Raw genomic sequence first — 20,068 nt, 5'->3', positions numbered from 1 at the left:
CCTAACTTTATGATGACCCATAACATATGATGCCAGTCATCTCGATAGAGCTCTGCTATCTCAATGTATCGCAATGGATGTACTGCTCAATCGGAAGTTCGGAGACAATGTGGGCAAAGCTATTACTACTGTGTCAATCTGCCTTTATCAATAAACTATGAATCCACTATTCAAATCACCTTTTAGTTTTGGTCTTGACTATCCACTACTTGACTATCAGACATATGGGGCTCGGTCCATACCTGCCAACACTGCCGTTTTACCCGGGTTTCTTCCGTATTTCAAGGTCATCTCCCGGCGCCCTACCGTTTTGTTATTTCTCCCGGAATTTTCATGACCATCAAACTTCCATTTTTTTTGTTAGTCTGACATTTCTCAGGTTGCCAGATTCTGTATCAAATACACCCTACACATACACAATCACTTACTTTAAATTTCAACCCTTTTTGTCATAAAACCTGGCAACCCAAAATCCAAATAAGGAAACGGGTGCACTGCACACTGCGCAGACACTGAGTCTTGCAAGCAAGCAGGCTAGTTGAATAACCTACTTCAGAACTAGCTGTTGTCAAATTGTTAGAGAAGAAATTTAGTAATTAACACATCACATAAAGTAGGGATGTCCGATATTGGCTTTTTTGCCGATATCCGATATGCCGATATTGTCCAACTCTCAAATTTCGATTCCGATATCAGCCGATACCGATGTCGATATGTGGGTTATTTTTCCTCAAAACTAATTTAGGTAACATCACATATCTCCTGTTGTGGAATTAACACAACATGCTTAATGTTATTGTGATGCCCCACTGGATGCATTCTTGAATGCAACAAGGCTTTCCAAATAAAAAAAGTGCCATGTTTATTTTTTATTTTTTAATTGTCTCAAACAACAGTTTGGATTACACTCTCCCTGAGATTATCTTGACAATGCCCACAACAAATAGGGCAAATTTGACTTCTTCACAAATGATAAAACATTGTACCTGAACAACTATGTGCAACATAGCAGAATGTAAAGCCAACTAAAATAACAGGCATAGTGTATGACAGGCTACCCTTTTTCTGTGTTAAATGAGCCTGCATTTGTAGGATGCTTCATGAACTGTTTCTTTAACTAAAACTCAATCACCTTAATTGAATGAATGCACAAATATGAGTCAATTACAATGTGGCAAGCAACTATACTGCACAATTTTGAAAACATTTGTTTGAGCTACAAAAAATACTTCAGGCTTGAGGTGAAGTACATAACGGGCCATACCCACAATCAGGCTTGGAATTTCACCATTTTAGGGGCAAGGCCACTTGGCCTTCAGTTGGGCATATTTGGTGGGGGGCACAAAGGCCACATGTCAGGGCACCAAGGCCAAAGTTAACTATACAGTAGTAGGCTATAAAAATTATCAAAGTTGTCACTGTATACAAAAACATAAAACATGACATATTACATATAACTGTAAATCATCTGATCATCTAATATTTTCAGATATCTAGGCTATATTTAACATTTATTTTATATTTGGCCTGTTATGAAATCATGTATTGAACAATTTAAACACAGCTCAGCTTTAAGAAACTCAAATAGCCTAGATCAGGGGTATTCAATTAATCTTCAGCGAGGTCCAGTTACAGAAAATTTCCTTAAGCAAAGGTCCGGAGCATCATAATGTTTAACGTTTGTTTAGGCTATGTATATGTATGTATGTATAATATTAGGATGGATGGATGGAGCCTAGTTGTAGATACTTTATTGATCCCCAAGGGGAAATTTAAGAAATAGAAGATTGTAGGCCTAGGCCTAATGTTTAATGTGAAATAAAATAAGTAGCCTAAAAGGCAACATTCAAAATGAGGAGAAATAAGGCAAGATAAGAGTAAGAGTTGGGGAGAAAAACTGAGTAGCCTGGCTATTTTGAAGATCTTAACGTGCACTTAAAATAAAATTTGAGCTGAGACAAGGATGGATATTCAACAGCTGGTTTCTTGAACCCATTAATCAAGTTAATTAATCAAAATTGAATTTTTTAGTTTTTTTTTATGTTGACCCAAAATCCTGGAAACCCAGGAATATCACGTTGTTGGGCAGAATGCATGTAGGCTTAACTAGATTGTGGTGGATCAATCATATTGCCTTCTTAAATCATAAAGTATTCTGTGGTCTTAGTTCACTGTTGAATGGGCCTAGCCTACCCTATGCTTGCTGAAAATATATGCTTTGTCTAGTAGAGGTGCTTCAAATTGGCACTTAAAATCGCCTGTCTCATATAGAAGAGGTCCAGGGCAATTCCGCGCAAAACTGTCACATCCATATTTAGGTTGGCGTTACGGACGTGACAGTTTTGTGTGGTATTGCCCCCGTATCGTTTAATAAAGCTCTGTTCTCGCTGTCTAGCTTTCTCCTCTTTGAGCAATCGATGATTTGAAAATAACTTACTTATCGTTAACTTAGATATCCATCTAATTGTTTCTCGTCCCGTCTCCTCTCCTCGCTCGTTTCAGGCTATCAGTCTCTTCTCCAGAGTAGGCTACTTTACTCACTGACTCGACTTTATCAGAATTCACAGATTTTACTGGCTGAGTAGCAGCAAGCGAAATGATGGTTCCTGAAGCTCCTGGAGTAAATGCTGTTATCCTAACCAACGAAACATTTAGCGCAGCTTTGAAATCTTACGTGAAAATCTAAATTAGGCTATTATGGTCTGGGTCCGGATAGGATCACGTCACGGTCCGGACTCGGACCGCGGTCCGCCATTTGGTGATGGCTGGCCTAGATGCATGCTTAGCATTTTGTGATCATTAAGGCTATATTTCACAAACTCTTACAGTCAGCTGTCCTCTGATTTACCGATATCTAGGCGACATTTGTAATATTTGTTTTGTATTTGGCCCGTTATGAAATAATGTGGAACAATTTAAACACAGTGTAAAACTTAAATCCCAAATTTGGAGACATCCATGTATGTTGAAATTTACTGCAAATTCAAAATGGGATTAGTCTGGAACGGCTAACTGTACAGGGGACTGATTTACACCTTTCTGTTCGGTAAGGTCTGCTGTTTATTCTGATATATGGTTTGTCATATGTTAAACGAAGGGTTCTGAAGTATTCCACCGAGATGAATGGGTAGAAAACCTTCAGTAGAATTTATGATTGAATGATATTATTTACTTTTCTCGCGAACCGTTCACCACAGCAATTAGCGGCTAACATCGTTTAAAAGCTGAGAAAAAGCTCTTTCATGTGATACTTGTGATGTCTGTGTGATGAGTAGGCTACTTCGCGAGTAGTTCAACTGAGAAGAATGGGTTAATTTGGACGCACTTTCTTGCGCTGTCACTTTCTCCACTGCGTAATTTGGCCATAGGCTAAATAAATATATATCGCTATTAGTAGGAAGCAAAGCAGAATATTTAATGAAGGGGGCACCAAGGCCACCGTGGCCTGTAAACCTCTGATTTTCAAAGGGGCGTCACGGCCAACTCAAGGGGCTACGACGGCCATGGCCAATTCCAAACCACAGACATAATGTTGAAACAGAGCGAGCAAGTTTGTTACTGCAGCCATCCACGCTTGTTTGTATGCTTCAAGACGCAGCTTGATGAGGTCATCATCTGTGCGCCGGTAAACGCTTCAGGAGCACATAGGCACTATTTGGGTGTAACGCAAGCATTATTTTATCGGTTTTAAGGCAAAAAAAATCCGATAACGATATTAACAGATATTACATTTTTATGCTAATATCGGGCCGATAATATCGGTGGGCCGCTTGCACCCCAAAAGAGCAGAAAGGAAGGCCACTACCGAAATTACATTTGCGCTTGCTTAGCAAGTCATAGATCCACTAGATGGAGTGGATGTACAGTAGGACTGATAGGCATCCGTGGACCAATGGCTCAGTATTGATTGCTGCTCTGATAGGACAATGCATGCAGCTGTAGTAGCAGCTCCTATCCTGAATGCACAGAGTAGCGGCCAGCGGGAACCGGATTTGACAAGGATATATATCAGAGTCTGGGACCTGTGACGAGTGATGGGTACCCTTCATCTGAGATGGCGAGAGCGGGCTAGTAGCGATGCTTGAGCTGACCGATATGAGATGTAGTGTGATGGGTATGAAGGCTGAGGATCTGAGGCAGAGTTGGATATGAATAGGAGTGTCCTTTTCGGAACTGATCAGTTTGTCTGATTGGTAGTAAACGTATTGTGTCCTGGTCTAACTCTAGATCTGCCATCGGGAATGAAATGAGACGAGGGGCATTTAGACTCACTACATCTCAGCAGCCCAAAGGAGGCCGGTAAACATGATCAGAGTGCTGTGACATGAACCCCTTGCGAAGTATAGCGAGGCAAGCGGCAAGTACACAAGAGTGGATCTTCGTTGCGCTTGCTCAGCGGCGGACATTCGTGTATTGCATAAACCGTGGGAACGATGGGTGTCAGGGTTCGGCAGAGCTGCTGCCGCGAGGGTCTAGGGGTTCAGCCGAGACGTTGCTGCATGGTCTTGGGGCTCAGCGGAGCAGTCATTAGATGGGTCCTGAACCTTGGCGGAGCTGTTCCTAAAGGTCCTATGGGCTCAGCGGAGCTGCTTCTGCATGGGTCCTGGGGCTAGTTGGAGCCGTCGTTGCCTGGGTCCTGGGGCTCGGTGGAGCCGTCGTTGCCTGGGTCCTTGGGCTCGGTGGAGCTGTTGCTGCATGGGGCTTTGGGCTCGGCAGAGCAGTCATTGCACGGATCTTGGGCCTCGGTGTAGCTGCTGCTGTATGGGTCGTGGGGCTCGGTGTATTTGTTGCATGGTTCTGGGGCTCAGCGAAGCCATCGTTTCATGGGTCGGGTTCTCGGGGCTTGGTTGAACCGACGTTGCATGGGTCCTGGAGCTCAGCGTAGCTGTTGCTGCATGGTTCTCGAGGCTTGGTGGAGCCGAAGTTGCATGGGTCCTGGATCTACGCTTAGTTGTTGCTGCATGGCTCTTGGGGCTCAGCGGAGCCGTTGTAGCAGGGGCTCAGCGGAGCAGTTGCTGCATGGGTCTCCCTGAAGCTGTTGTTGCATCGGGTCCAAGCTCATTCCGTACCATCTGTGGCAGCCTTAAATAATTCAACCTGGGCTGAAAGAATACTTTTAGAATACCATTACCTGATAAACATGACATATTCAGCATGATACGACATACAACACATAATACTGTACATGATAGGCAGATAAGGCATGAATAGCATGAATGGTGAGTATCCATATGGAATGAAATGGCTGTGGCCAATGAATAGCTGGGTAGACGGAACGGGATGTTAAAGCTGGAATGTGCAGCGTGAGGAGGTGGTCGAAGGGCCTTTGCTGTGGCTAGTGAATGGGACGTCGTGATCCGAAGCACTCGCGGAGTGCTGATAACCCGCTGCGGCGGGCTGGTCTAGCGCGGAGCCGGGGAGGGGATGGGTAGGGGTAGGGGGGAAGGGAGGGAGAGACCAGGTGCTCGCTAACTTGTAAAGAAAATAGGGAGCTAGCGAGGTGAGTTTGAATGGACGCCTCTTCATGAGTCGTGGCGTGCTGTACAGACGTGACTCCGGGAATGGAATGGGGAGGGGGAAAAAAGGGGGAAGGGAGGGAGCAGTCGTCGGAACGACTGGAAGAGGGGCAGCCCTGGACCGGGTCCTGGCTGGGGGAAGTGGGTGGGGAAGGGGAAGAGGGGGCGGAACCGGGCCGTCTCGAAGAAGTGGAGTCGAATCCGGAAGTACGGCGGAGATGCTGCGGGAAGGAAGTCGGTGGTTAAGAACCTGGGCCGCTGGCGTGGCTGTGGCTGAGGCAGCGGAGTGATACGCTCTGGAGCGTGTGGTGCAGGAAAGCGTTGTCAAGAGCAGCCTGCTTCCTGGTCAGGAGAAGAGCTTTTTTTTTTTTTTTTGATGTCAAGATTTAGCTAATATCCAAGTTGTGCCACTTCTGATTGAGGAGCACGTCAGTGCAGTGTCGTGTTTTACTAACTGTCACACGAGAAGACGGCATAAATAATTGCAGCTTGCAATAAGATAATGCATTGCGATGCGATAGAGCAAACATTTTAATAAGCTGTCAATGGGGGGGGGGGGGGGGGGGTGCCGGCGATCACTCCCTCCTGTCGATGTTGGCATGGAATGAAACAATAAACCGGTGTTCAAGGAGTGTCATTAATATATTCTGGCTGTAGACTGGGGTTTGAGGGCCTGCTGAGAGCAAACGCAACTGCCCACAAAGCACTGCTTGCTGGCGAAGTGCTAATTTTAAAACATACGAATAACCAGTCATTGTAACCAAATATGACGTGAGTTTATTTGCAAAGCTTATATCAGTGAACTAGCTTGTTGCTATACCCCGTAGAAGCTACATGAATCGTCGGCCATCGACACAGGACGAGTTGACAATCACGGTCCTTGCTGTCTGCGTCGCCTGACGCGAATTACAAAGTGTACTATGTCTTTAATAATTGCTGACGTCTGCGACGCAGCGCCATTGTTTAAACAGACTGCAGAACAAGCCAGCGAAATACTGGACACTTAAGGTTGAGGCTTATCAGTTCGTTATAAGTAGCTTGAATATCCAACAACGCTAGTATCAGTTTATGAGAAGTCACTGGACAACTATAGGAAGGGAATTAACAAGACCTGTTCGTTTCCGATGCCAACACGGATTACGGATTGAGTGATCTTCGGAAGATAGGCCTCCGCTGGATAGTGGATAGCCTACAAACTTCAGACGCTTGGCGTGCCGAGCCATGTTAGAATTTAGAGCATTTCAAGTTACCTGGATAATCTTGCGACGTGAAAACGCGAGCTTGGAGCAGCCTGATGTTAGAGCCTTGAAGTATGCTGGGGTGAGCAGGCTATAGCATAATCGATAGTTGTAGCCTAGCCTACCCTTGCTCTGTGCAGTGACCTGAAAACGCTGGTGAACCAGGTGGCTGAAGCCCATGGACTGGATGTAGCTTTCGGATGGTTAGTAGTGAAAAGACCCGGCTCCATTACGTCTGCCTACCGAAGCTTTGCGACTCCAGTAATTTTGCGAGCGCCGCGGCGTGTGACGTATGGTTTCCATCTGGCAGTGCTAAAATGATAAATAAGATGTCAGGGATTTAATGGCAGTTATTAAAGGTATACTATGCAGGTTTAGGTTTTATATGATGACAGTGCATTCAACACAACCAATGGCTGTGCTGATGACAACAAGGTAAAACAGAAATGGTTGTGTATTTTCTTTGGAATTGACAACTGCATTTAAAACCTTTGTTTATAAGAAAGTTTTCTGTGCTTCTGAGATGATGTGGTGAGAGCACAACACACCAATAATTAAGTTTAATTTCACTGATTGTTACGTCCTTGGAAGTTGTAAGTCAATGAAGTCTTTCCAGACCCACACTCAATCTCTGTTGAGATTTGAGAAGCGGTCTGGTGTTAACCAGGGGTGCGTTTTTAGAAAGTGTAGTTGGCTAACCACCGTCACAACCTTTAGTAGTTCGCTCCGTCGTTGTTGGATTTGGTTTTTCTAGAAAGAGTAGTTCGAACTCTCCATCGCAAAAAGTTTGTGATTTGTGGTTTGAACTACTGCCCCTGGGCAGTCGTACTTGTGTTGTTCCTTGATTGTTCCAGTTGGTGTCTGGAGTGCCTAACCAAAAATCACAACCGCCCAACCAAAAATTACGAGGTGGTTGTTTATCTAGTGACTCAGTGGACAGTACAGTGGTTAATGGTGTAGTGGCAAAAGCAGGTGACTTGTTATCCGAACGTTGCAAGTTAGGTTCTTTTATGAAGTGAGATTGCCATTTTGCTTCTGACTACGTGCAGGTGAGTGTGACACGTGGAAATACCAAATAAAGCGGTGTGACTATATTTGGAACAATTGTTTTTCACTGATATCATGTTCCTAATGGTCTCTTAATGTTCTGTATATGCATGCTCAATCACATTGTACTGTATGTGGGTGGGAAATCTGTCAATTTAAGTGACAGACGCGCTGCACTCTGTAAATATATTCAGCCCATTCAGTCATGTAAAGTAGAAGCCATCAATATGCTTGTATGCCTATCCACAAACTTTATGCACAAGAGATACAGTTTTATGGATGAAATCTGGAATGATGAGGTGATATGCACATTCAAAACAAAAACAGTAAGGTGAGTGCAGACCCTCTGCCCTATAATGGGTTTGTTGTATATCTAAAACATGTTTAAAAAGTTACTAAAATCCCTGCTTACATGCAAACAGTTTTGATTGTAGCATGTTCAAAGACCCCGTCACAGTCCTGCTATACTGCCCAATGTGACGGGGCCTGACAAACCTGTGACACGGCCTGAAAAATTGCCTTCTTACTGTAGTTATTTAAAAAAAAATGCATCCAAGAATCTATTTTATTCAAGAATAAAAACATCCTGAGATGGAACAATAGGTGTTCCTCGTGGTTTAAAATGTTCTTCATATGATTCAGTGTTCAGTTTCAAGAATAGGAATATTTATTCCCATTTTCTATTTTTATTTTTTAAAGTGAAAATGTATATTTCTGATAGAATAGCCCTCTATCATACCTCCTTGACATATATGTGTATTGTGTGTGGTAAGACAGCATTAGAAACATCTGACATTTCAAAACCAATCCAAACGCCTATTGGAGGCAGGGCTGGAAGGATACTTAAACGTGTAATTCTGATGAGCACTCACAGTCTGTTCTGAGAGCGCATTGTCAGAGGGGGTGAGGATGGACATCACTGCTGCCATGTTCCTTTGTGAGTAAACTCTTCTTTCACCTTGCCATATTAAATCTTGTTAGTGTATTTTAACATAACTTTGTTTTCACAATAGTCTTTGGCATGCTGATACATACAGTACTGGTAATATTTAACATACTGACACTTTTATGTCATGTGCCATATGAGTCCCCATTTTCATAGTTCAACTTCCTCCTCAGGTCTGCTAAGCTGCATTATTAAACAGCTTACAGGAGAAGAACTGAAGAGGACTGTGGAACCAGGAGAAAACATAACCCTGGCCTGTTCTACAACCATGACTCCTGGATCTCGTGCAGTGTGGATTAAGTTGTGTTCTGGTCAGCCATCTCAGGTTATTACTCAAGATTTTGTAAAGGATAAACACAGGCTTAGCTTTATCAAGAGTAAAGACAAAGACTGCTTTAATTTACTGATCACAAACATCACTGAGTCTGATGCGTGTGTGTACTGTAATGGAAACATAGAAGAGGAAGCGACGAACCTCCTTGTTCTTAAATTTGGACGTGCTCACACTAAATTGATCTATGCAGGTAAGACCCCCTCTCAGTTTTTTATGTATCATGAAAAGGTTAAAATAAATAAATAAAAAAAACCTTTCAACTGCATAAACAAGCAGCTGTGTTTCTAAGGCATTTCTGGTGGTGCATAAAACAACATTGAGCTAATTGTAACTTGGGGACATTTTTTAGAACATTACGCTAAAGTCTGATTCATTTTAATTTCAAAGTATAAGCGTTGGTTTTGAACATTACATTACATTAAAAACTGTAGGGACAGATTGACATGGTCTATACTTAGGCCAAATAAGAACAGAGTGTCTTAAGTAAGCAACTGTAAAATAATTTCCCCACTCAGTATTTTTATTGTGAAATTTCACTTCTCAGTAAATGTATAACATTACCTGAGGTTTACTTCAGCAATATAGCATGAGTGAGAGTGGGATTGATAATGGATATTCCCATGGGTGTTGTTCGGCCATAGCCACAAGGGCGGAGGCCAAGTAAGGCCTATGTTAATACAGTTAATTAGTTAACGGCCCATGACGTTTGCTTAAAGGAACACGCCACCCAATGTCAGTAGTAATATATGTTCTTACCTTAACTTTCACGAGTTGAGTCATATCTCTCCCGTGTCGGTACGTGCACTGAAACACTCTGTTGCGCAGCGTGACTGTGTTAGCATGTTGCTATGCTAGCGGGCTCAGACGTAGCCAGACGTAGAAGTAATCAAAAACATGAAAGTTAAGGTAAGAACATATATTACTACTGACATTGGGTGGCGTGTTCCTTTAAGTGACTTTATCGAGCACAAAGTGGTAGAATATCGAGTTGGAACCATATAAAACAACTATTTGGCTATTTATATTGTATTGCAAAAATATCCTCAGGTCCTCAATCCTCACATCCTCAGCCCTCCAGTTCTCTCCCTGACCAAGGGCAGTGCTGGGTGTTGATGGTCAGCATGTGTGTTGTGTGCTCTGGATTGTCTGCCCTCACAGCTTCCATCTGCTGCAAAACTGGTACAATCACTGCTGCTCTCTTTTATACATAACATGCACAATACTATATCATGCCATTCTGTCTTACACGGTATTTACATTTTCGTAAACATATTATTTGTCATGTAATTGTATGATTGTTGCATTTTCCAATCAGGATCAGAATCACAATCTAAGTGTCATGTCAAGATTTTGGACTTCAGGCACCAAAGAGAACAGGTTTGCTGTTTGAGTATTTATACAGTATGATGCACTTGTGTTAATTTGGTGAATACTAGTGTTTAAAGACAGACAGTGTCAGTTAAGTGTGATAGTAAAAGACTTACCTTTTGTCGTTGATGTTTAGTCATGAGACAGTTCAGCTGATAGATCTATTTGTCTTGTAGGTTACCACCCCATGAGGGGGAAGACATGCTAACAGCAAACCATTGAGTCAGTGGGAGAAATTGCTAGCAGTTACACATTTAACACATTTGTTTTAAATTAAGATGGACATCAGTTTGTTTCTGAACACAATGGTTTCAAGGAATTACACTGACTTAACTGTACAATGTACGATGTATTATGTATCAACATAATTCACCTTCAATTCCCCGTTGACGACAAATTTGTCTGGTAGCTAACATTCGATGTTAGCTTCATTAGCTTGCTAACTTCATACCACAAGTGTAACATAGCCATGCAGTAGGCTACACATTACTCGTTAAAAATATTCATACAGACATAATAGGGAATGTTCATTTATGTGAGAATAAATTAAGGTTAAGGAATAATTATGAGTATGTGGTGTTATGGAATAACAGGCTTAGCTTAACCAAGCTAAACAATCTGGCCATTGAAAATAGTTCTACAATGAGTCCACTCAAGATAGTTCTGGCTGTGTGGAATTAACAACACTTGGGAACATACTTTTACCCTAAAGGCCCTAAAAAACAACAACAACTTACAATTACATTTCCAAAATCTTTTTTGATGGCACATAAACTCTCATTAGGGTAAACGACACCTCTGTCACACTCTGAACAGGTCTTATCGCTTTGTAAAACAGCAACAGGAAGTTCTGTTAGGGTAGGTAGGTTTAGAAATTACATATCAATTTGAGGATGAAAAATACTAAACATTTGTATTTTTGAACTTTTTTCTGATTGTCTAGTTCAGTGATTCTTAAACTAGGGGTCGCGACCCCAAATGGGGTCGCCAAAAACTTACGTGGGGTCGCCAATTATTTTCTGTATTCAGTCTGAAATTATTATTAGGTGAAACAAAGGAAAATAATATTGGCCTTTTCTGCCTTTTTCTTATTTACACGCAGTTAAGAGAAGAGAGAGAATTTTTATGGGCTACTGGTCCGCTGATAGAAACAATGTAACTATCTGCTCCCACTATGCAAACTCAACTTGTTCCCGCTATTTTAAGTAAAACAAAACAAAAGACATAGGTAGCCTACTAGCCAAAATGGACAGGTGGCTGCTTAAAAAATTTAACAAAAGCTCGGAAGTGCCATCTACCAGTGCGTCTACTCCTCCGTGATCTTCAGATGGGACAAGTCTACAGGCTGGTGAGAATAAAAAAGAACAAACGGCGCGTCGGCTTTATCAGAAAGAATTTCTGAAATATGCATTCACCTGCCAAGTTAAAGATAACCTCGACCACCCACAATGTGTGATTTGCGGCGATGTTCTGGCGAATGAGAGCTTAAAACCTGTCAAAATGAAACGACATCTCAAAATACAGATGTCGGCTCAGCACCGTGGAGGAAAATCTCCGTGTCGCCGTATGCAGCATTCCTCCTAGAATTAACTTGCTATGTTCACGGAAGCATGCCCACCCTTCCCATTGAAAATGTTAAAGATAGTAAACCAGAAAAGGGAAATAAAAAAATATTGTTATTGTTATCGCCATAAATATAATTAATGTAACGTTGTAGGCCTAATGCTGCATGAGTATGTGTGTGTGCGTGCTTGTGTGTGCGCACGCTACGCATAACGCTCTGATCTGATATGGCGGCAGCCTACACTTGTTTAATCGTGATTGTTTGGTTTTCTCGGTTCTTGTTCATATGGAGTAAATAAAACAAATGCTTTCTAGTTTTTGCTTGATTTAGTTGTTAACGTTTGAGGGGGGTAATTGAGTAAGGACTTAGAATGGGTTTGGGGAAAGTGGGGTCGCCAGACCTCGCCATACTTTTTTGTGGGGTCGCCGGACAAAAAGTTTAAGAACCACTGGTCTAGTTGCTAAGTCTAGTCATTAATTAGAACATTATTATGACCGCCGCTAGCGAAGCTAGCGAAGCGGTCATATAGGGATTGTCAAAGTTTTTTTTTTTTTTTTTTTCCGTCATCTACTTCCTGAATTTTTGGTCAACGATACCCGGGACACCGAACCACCGGGACACATGAAATTTGGTGGGTATGTAGCCCCACTAGACTTTTACGGAAAAATTTCGTTTCGTCCCCGGGGTCCACTTCCCCCCCGTGCTGGGCCCCCCGAACCGAACAGTTTTTCCTAAATAACTACCTGAACCGTGGCACCGAGGATGAAGAATCTTTTATGGTATGTTGGTCTCAAGGGCCCACATCAATCTGGCCCATAATCACTCATTTGTGATTTGCACCCCCCCGGTAAAAAATGAAAATGCGATATTATTCTGCTTTAATCACCCCTATCTTCAGTTAAGATGTTCAGAACTGCACCAAATTACGTAATTTTGTTGGAAGTTAAACGTGGGTTGGAATAACAATGGACGCTTCCTACAAGGACTATAGTTTACAGCAGAGAACGTCTAATAAGGATAGGATGATGTTCACATGAAATGTAATTCCCATTTCTTCTTGAAGCCGAAATAAATCTGAGGATGTTTATCGGACATGCTTGGTTTTTACTGCAGGTACGTTAATCTTATAATATCAATAAGGACCTATAGGTAATGTTACCGTTAGCGTTGGTTGAGTGATGGAGGCCAATTTGATTGATTGCATTTGTAGAAAACTATAAATGCGGTTATACCAAGCAAATTGATAGCAGCACTATAATTGTATCTTTCGACTGTTATTTGTTGCACGTGCTACAAAAATCATTCTGTGCAATGGAAGATTTACCAACGTTACACCGGTCTGATACAGTTTTGCCTATACATGCGTGAGACTGAGACGCCTGTTTATTTTGTTTTAAATGCGTGCAGGGTGTGAGAGGGGAATCGATGTGCTTTGATTCCAGCTTGGTACTTGTAGTCTGTGAAATTAAAAAGCACGTGTGTGTGAAGCATCCAAACAATGACAACTTCATTTCATTATGGCTGCTTTAGCAACACACCTTAAGCTACTGTGTAGTGGGTCCCATTTAGAAGTGGCTACTTCATTCGCGCTTTCCTTGACTCATGGAGCTACGTGAATTTTATTACAACTTTTCTCCACGATATGGCAGTTTAAGTCCGCTTGATACTGTAAGGCGTAAGTCATTGGGTTCCAAAGGAGATTTTATTTGTGTCGCCAGCATAGCCTATTGACAATTTATGTTGTTAATAGGCCTACCTTATAAGCCTACCTGTAGCTTAGGGAAGCTAACAGCTTTCTATTAGGATCTAGTTTGTTAGTTACAGTTTTGTCATAACTCCCTGATGCATTTTTGCATTTAGAATAGCCAGAGCGTGAACAATATCGGGTGCCTATGGACTAGGCTTGGTGAACCCAGCCTGATCTGCCCGCTATTTATTTTTTGATTTCTTAAAAGATTGAGGTTGGTCTGGTGAAAGCCAGACTAGCCATGGACCTCAGTTACACAATGCAAGGGAACATGAATCAGCCTATATTTGCACGAACAATAACGGACAACAGCTCTTCAACTTTGGCCCGTTAAAATGTGTAGAACAGTCTAGCGACGCATTTCATCAAGGCCCATTTGGACATGTCAGTTATTTGCACCACTAGATGTAAAACAGCATTTCGTTTCAGACTAGCCTACTGTTACTTAATTTGTGCATTAACAATAACGTTTCAGACTACTGTTACTTAATTTGTGCATTGACAATGAAGTATTACATGAACTAAAGATGACTAAAATCGGTAACACTTTATTTTAATGTGTCACTGTTACAGTGTACCTACCTAATTAGGTACAGTGGTACAACCTGTGTAACAACATGTACTATCAGGTACTATCATTGTACTTGCATAATGTATTTGTGGGTACCTACATATAGTTGTTACATTGTAATACTGAGTGCTTTTACAAAACTTTGCCAATTTGCCTAAATTTTCATCAGAGGCAAAGAGCTGACCTGAGACCTGCTGGATGGGGTAAATCAGGTCATGATAGATTTGATATACAAAGCATTCTTAGCTCCAGTCAAGGCCTCATTGTCTTCAGTGTTGTGTTGCCCCCTGCAGGTAACCCCCAGAACCTAGTCAACGTCAGCCGTTTCTCAGACGTAACCCAAGGCCTAAGCGGTTAAAACCTACTATACCTCCCTAGAGGTTATTGCAGATGGCAGGGACCTACTGTCGAGTGCAGTCGCACGACTTCCCTCTATGGCGCATATAAACTAAAGCTCCTATTTTTAAATATCCCCCTTGGAAGTTGATCAGCCTTCTGTGGTGGATTTATTAAGATGTTTATGAAATAAGGAGCAACTACGCCTAGGTCTCGAACAGTTGGCTAACGTGCGAAGATGTTTGACCCTAGAGTTTATCTAGAGACACAGGTTATAGGCTACTTCTTGCTCAGGTTTTATAAGGATGGAGATTTAGTTACCGTCCAGCAGCACCTAAGTCCAACTAACCCAAGTCAAGAAAGAACAGATGAATAACCACAGAAGAAACCAGTTATCTTACCCTCCTGCTGGAATTCGTAGAAAAAACCAAGAAAAGACAAAAAATACTGCTTGAAGAATGAGATGCCAAGGTTAAATGAGTTCTTTACTTTTCAGCACTTTGGTGATGTTAACAAAATGCGGCGTAATATCCACTTACAGGTTACAAAGTTGTAGAAAATTTAAAAAGAGTAAATCCACAAAAGAGAGTACAATAAAAATAGTAATCCACAGATGATGAAGAGAATACAATAGTAAATCCACAAATGGAGAAAAAGGTATATATGAAAAAAGAGTAAGTCCTCAAAAAAAGGGAAAAATCCGCTGATAGTCGTTCGGCAGTCTCTTTACTGTCGGAGCAACAGTGCGATCCCAGCAACAGGTGGTGCGGAGTTCCGATCCGCGGCTTCAGCCTGGCACAAAGTTCCAACACTCGGTTTCTCAACGAAGTACGGACAACGAATCCTGACAATCAAGCGTAACAGCAAACAGCACGTAGCAGTAGAAGAAAAAAGAAGAAGCAGCCCCGATTGTCTAGTTCAGCCCTTATTTATACTAGGTAGACTTGACCTCCCCCACACATTCCTGAGACAAATCAATCCTATTTTCCCACGACAGTTTAGAAACTTCTAGAAGTTCCCACGAGGGCTGGGAATATTCTCACGTTAGCTGGGAATATGGCTGGGAATATTCTCACAATAGCTAATACATTCTAGAAGTCACTGATCTTAACCAACAATTTAAAATGACACGCATTCACATCCTTCTCCGGGTTACATTTCGGAGATGATACATCACATTCAGGTTTACAGATAGTTTCCAGAGGTTACACAAACAGTTTACATTCAATGGCAATTATAACCATGTGACACATTACATTTAGCAACATACACTTTTAGTCATCAAGAGAGATCGATTACATTCTCACAGGTTACATACATTTATGGCATTAACCCTTCACACAATGCAATCTGAATACATTCATTTGAACAGTTTAAGGCACTTTACTCATTTCACAGTTTTGAGACATACAATTCTTTTCATGCATAATTTCCTAGACTTTATAAGGTCATGCTACTAAAATACTTGTAATAATACATTTCATTCATCCCACTTTATTATTTATTATGAGGTCATTGGTTATGGTTCATCATCCATTCTTTTATTCACATTCAATAATCATCAAGTATTTCTGAGGTCAGGGTGATCTGGTTTAGTAATCCTGCACATTGTTCAACATCTGCTTCAACACATTCATTCACTTCCACGCTTTCAGGTGATCTTAATTCAAGAGTAGGTTGCAAAGTAATTGGTTTAACATTACGATTCAATTCCTGGTCAGTTTCTTTCCTGATTTGTCTAATCATATTTTCTAGATCATAGAGATTACCTTGATAGCTAGCGCTGAATCTAGCCTTTCTGCGTTTTCGCCTTGTTAGACGTATTGGTTTTGTGCTACCGCTCTGTGGTCCATACGGTCGGTGTCCTGGGAACACGTCAGTGTACATGTAACAGCTGTGCTGCTACAACCTTGTTACTCTTTGATACAGTGGAATAAACCTATTAAGTGTACCAGTTAATTACTTACATGTACATATGACATTTATGTTATGTCTTCGATGTCTTGGAACAGGTCTACTAATTCACTACATAGTACATATATCAACTGTGTTGGTACACACTTATTGCTCTTTGATACAGTGGCATAAACCCATTAAAATGAAGTGTACCAGTTAAGTACTTACAATTACATATTACATGTATGTTGTGTCATTGGTGTCTTGGAACATGTCTGCCATTACCTTACATACTGTAGTACATGTATCAACTGTGTTGGTACACATGTATTACTCTTTTGATACAGTGGAATAAACCCATTAAAATAAAGTGTACCAGTTAAGTACTTACATCTACATATATACATCCTGTCAATGATGTTATGCATCCTGTAATTGATGTGTTGAAACATGTCTGCTGTTACACCACACAGTACATGTGAATTAGTAGACCTGTTCCAAGACAAGACCTGTTCCAGTTTATTCCACTGTATCAAAGAGTAACAAGGTTGTAGCAGCACAGCTGTTACATGTACACTGAAGACAATGAGGCCTTGACTGGAGCTAAGCATGCTTTGTATATCAAATCTATCATGACCTGATTTACCCCATCCAGCAGGTCTCAGGTCAGCTCTTTGCCTCTGATGAAAATTTAGGCAAATTGGCAAAGTTTTGTAAAAGCACTCAGTATTACAATGTAACAACTATATGTAGGTACCCACAAATACATTATGCAAGTACAATGATAGTACCTGATAGTACATGTTGTTACACAGGTTGTACCACTGTACCTAATTAGGTAGGTACACTGTAACAGTGACACATTAAAATAAAGTGTTACCCTAAAATCTTATGTAGAAGAAGAAACATTCACAAAAAATCCATCCATCCAAAAATGACCTTTGTGTTTTGATAGCTGTTGAAAACGGCATGGAACTGACAGAGATGTTTTTGTTTATAAATAAATAAATAAATAAATAACATTATGCTGATACCTTTTGCTTTTCCCAAATACAATGAAGCCTACAGGTGTAAGTGACCTTTCATCAATCCAGTTGCAATGGATGAACTGTGATAAACTGCCCTACTTGTGATTGTTTACAGATGTTATAGGTTTTATAACAATGCTACATCTTCTTTGGCTATTGTACAATCTATTCACCTTTTCAGCACCAGTAGGCTACTCTCTGTGCAGCCGCACACACACTCAGGCATGCCAAACAAGCATACACAAAAGTTTCAAGAGTGGGGGATGGAGTAAAATATGGAGACAAATTGAAGACAAAAAAATATGGAGACAAATTGATTTATTTTCGCGGAACGGATGTACAGGACTGAGCGGCGGTCATATTTTGTACCGCTATGCGGTACATCTAGTTTTATCTATTGTGAGGGACACAGACATGTATGGATTACCCCGGGGGCTTATGTAACCTTGAACCGTGCGGTTCACTTCTGCACTCACCCAAACTCAAACCTGAAAACAGCAACACCTCCGATGGGGAGTCGAGCCCAGTGTTGCCAGATTGGGTTGAGTGATTTCCGCCCAATCATGCTCAAAAACCCGCCCTCATTAGCAAAAAAACGCCCCAAGAACGATTTTGTCATAGAGATCCATTCAACTAAAATTGTTATTTGCCCGCCTAAAGCTTATTTTCCCCCGCCCGACAAAGTCAAAAGAAGCCCAATTGTGCGGGCACCCGCCCAATCTGGCAACACTGGTTGAGCCAAATAACACAGCTGCTAGCTCTCTCACTAGCATGACTCTTAAAGCGTTAGGAGGGGTGTTACACAATGTACATACTGCAAGGCTATGTAGGCTATGTAAAAGCTGGCTACCATTACACTGATCCTGATTATGAAACTGTATTTAGTATCTTTGTGGCTTATTTTGTGGAGATATGACACGTTCCTTCAGATACATAGCTATTTGGAGCATTGATTGGTGCTATTTTACTAATTTCAATGGGAAATATATATACTGCTCAAAAAATTTAAGGGAACACTTACAGTTTTCCACAATTGTTAAAACACATTTTTTGAAACCTTCCACCCTTTTTTCAATTCTCAAACTACATTCACAGAATGTCTGACAGTTCTTGCAAAATAAAACACTCAGAACCAAACAGTGTCAGAGTACCAATCCAGTGTATGATTAAGTGTTCCCTTAATTTTTTTTAGCAGTATATACTGTATAACATCAGTCAGAATCAGAGCATTGACTTTCACTATTAACCAAATGTGACTAGCCCCATTTCCACACTGTATACTTGCTACCCATGCATATCAATCTGTGTTCTGACAGGTTGAAGACAGCACTGAAGTCTTGTTTACTTATTCAGACGTATAAGCCTTGCTGGAATCTACAGGATCTCCTTTACACTCCTAAACAAAATGTGTGTGTGTGTGTGAAATTTATTGTTGGATTAAAACTTCTATATGAAAGCAGTTTATCAAATTAACCAAATTGTAATGCCTACAATTTATGGAGTTACATTTGTGCCTCTTTTATGAGCGAACAGTAGAACAATTTGAGCATAGAAAAATGTTTTGAGCAAGCACACAAATTATATTTTGAGGAAAAATTAACTTTACTTTGTTTATCTATTCTGTGCTCCACAAATGTCTTTGCATGTTTGCTAAGTTCAATATGTATGTGCAACAACAACCCCCTTTCATTCAGTTTCACTCTACACGCTCACATAAACTGTCCCTCCGCTCGCTCTGGAGATCTCTCTCACGCTCGCTCAACTTCACCTGTCCACTCGCTCACAAACTGTAGAAAGCGTTACGTTCGTGCCACAATTCTGAAATCCAAAAGCAACATGTGTGCGGATGTAAATTACACACACATTCTAAAGGTTTTACCATGACATGTCATTACACCCAACACCTATGGGTGTCGCCAAAATGCTTTTCACCCCACTGAGGGTCACTCTGTTAGTCTGCCTTTATCAATAAACTATGAGTCCACAATGAAGTTCTTTTGTTTTGTTTTTTATTTCACTGCCTTAATAATTACTATCAAAATGCAATGGTATATGGAAACATGAGTGGTTGCCCTATGTTGTGTTTTCATCCAAATGCATGACCAAACCCTGACAGCAGTGATGGAAACATCTGTGGTTTCTCATGACAGTGAGAACATGGTCTTATATGTATCTAATGTGGACATCTAAGATAAAGCCTTCAGTGAATGTGAACATTGACAGGAAACCCACCAACTTGACTTGACACCTCTGTAGTTCAGTTTGCATAGATGGGGATCTATTTATAAACAGCTAGTGTGGCTGTAAAACCAGAAAGCCATGCTTTAAAAGCTGGGTCTTAAAATATAAGAATGCTCTTACTAGGTGTGTTATTATTTTGGGGGAAGAGCCTGTTGATTGGACTTTCAGCTGCACACACTAACAGTTACAGTGACTGACATATAGCAGCATGTGATGAGTATATATATATAGGCCTA

The 20,068-nt window shown here is 41.2% G+C and overlaps 1 protein-coding gene across 2 annotated transcripts; it reads left to right on the top strand.

Annotated features, from left to right (window-relative positions):
* The first annotated feature begins 8,640 nt into the window (after positions 1–8,640).
* LOC143135140 (uncharacterized) lies at positions 8,641–19,569 on the top strand. Of its 2 annotated transcripts, none has more exons than XM_076295867.1 (5): positions 8,641–8,738; positions 8,921–9,271; positions 10,129–10,260; positions 10,397–10,458; positions 18,908–19,569. In XM_076295867.1, exons 1-5 carry the CDS (start codon positions 8,711–8,713, stop codon positions 18,950–18,952), a joined length of 618 nt encoding a protein of 205 aa, XP_076151982.1. In that variant the 5' UTR covers positions 8,641–8,710; the 3' UTR covers positions 18,953–19,569. The 2 variants fall into 2 exon arrangements, with proteins under 2 accessions (XP_076151982.1, XP_076151983.1); XM_076295868.1 differs by lacking the exon at positions 18,908–19,569 and adding an exon at positions 10,626–10,991.
* The last annotated feature ends 499 nt before the right edge of the window (positions 19,570–20,068 follow it).

Source organism: Alosa pseudoharengus, unplaced genomic scaffold (genome assembly GCF_046254945.1).
Source record: "Alosa pseudoharengus isolate Yale_2024_CS ecotype anadromous, Long Island Sound unplaced genomic scaffold, YU_APseudo_1.1 YU_APseudo_1.1_scf_2, whole genome shotgun sequence".
NCBI classification, from domain to species: domain Eukaryota; kingdom Metazoa; phylum Chordata; class Actinopteri; order Clupeiformes; family Clupeidae; genus Alosa; species Alosa pseudoharengus.
This window is presented reverse-complemented; position numbering and strand designations above follow the sequence as displayed.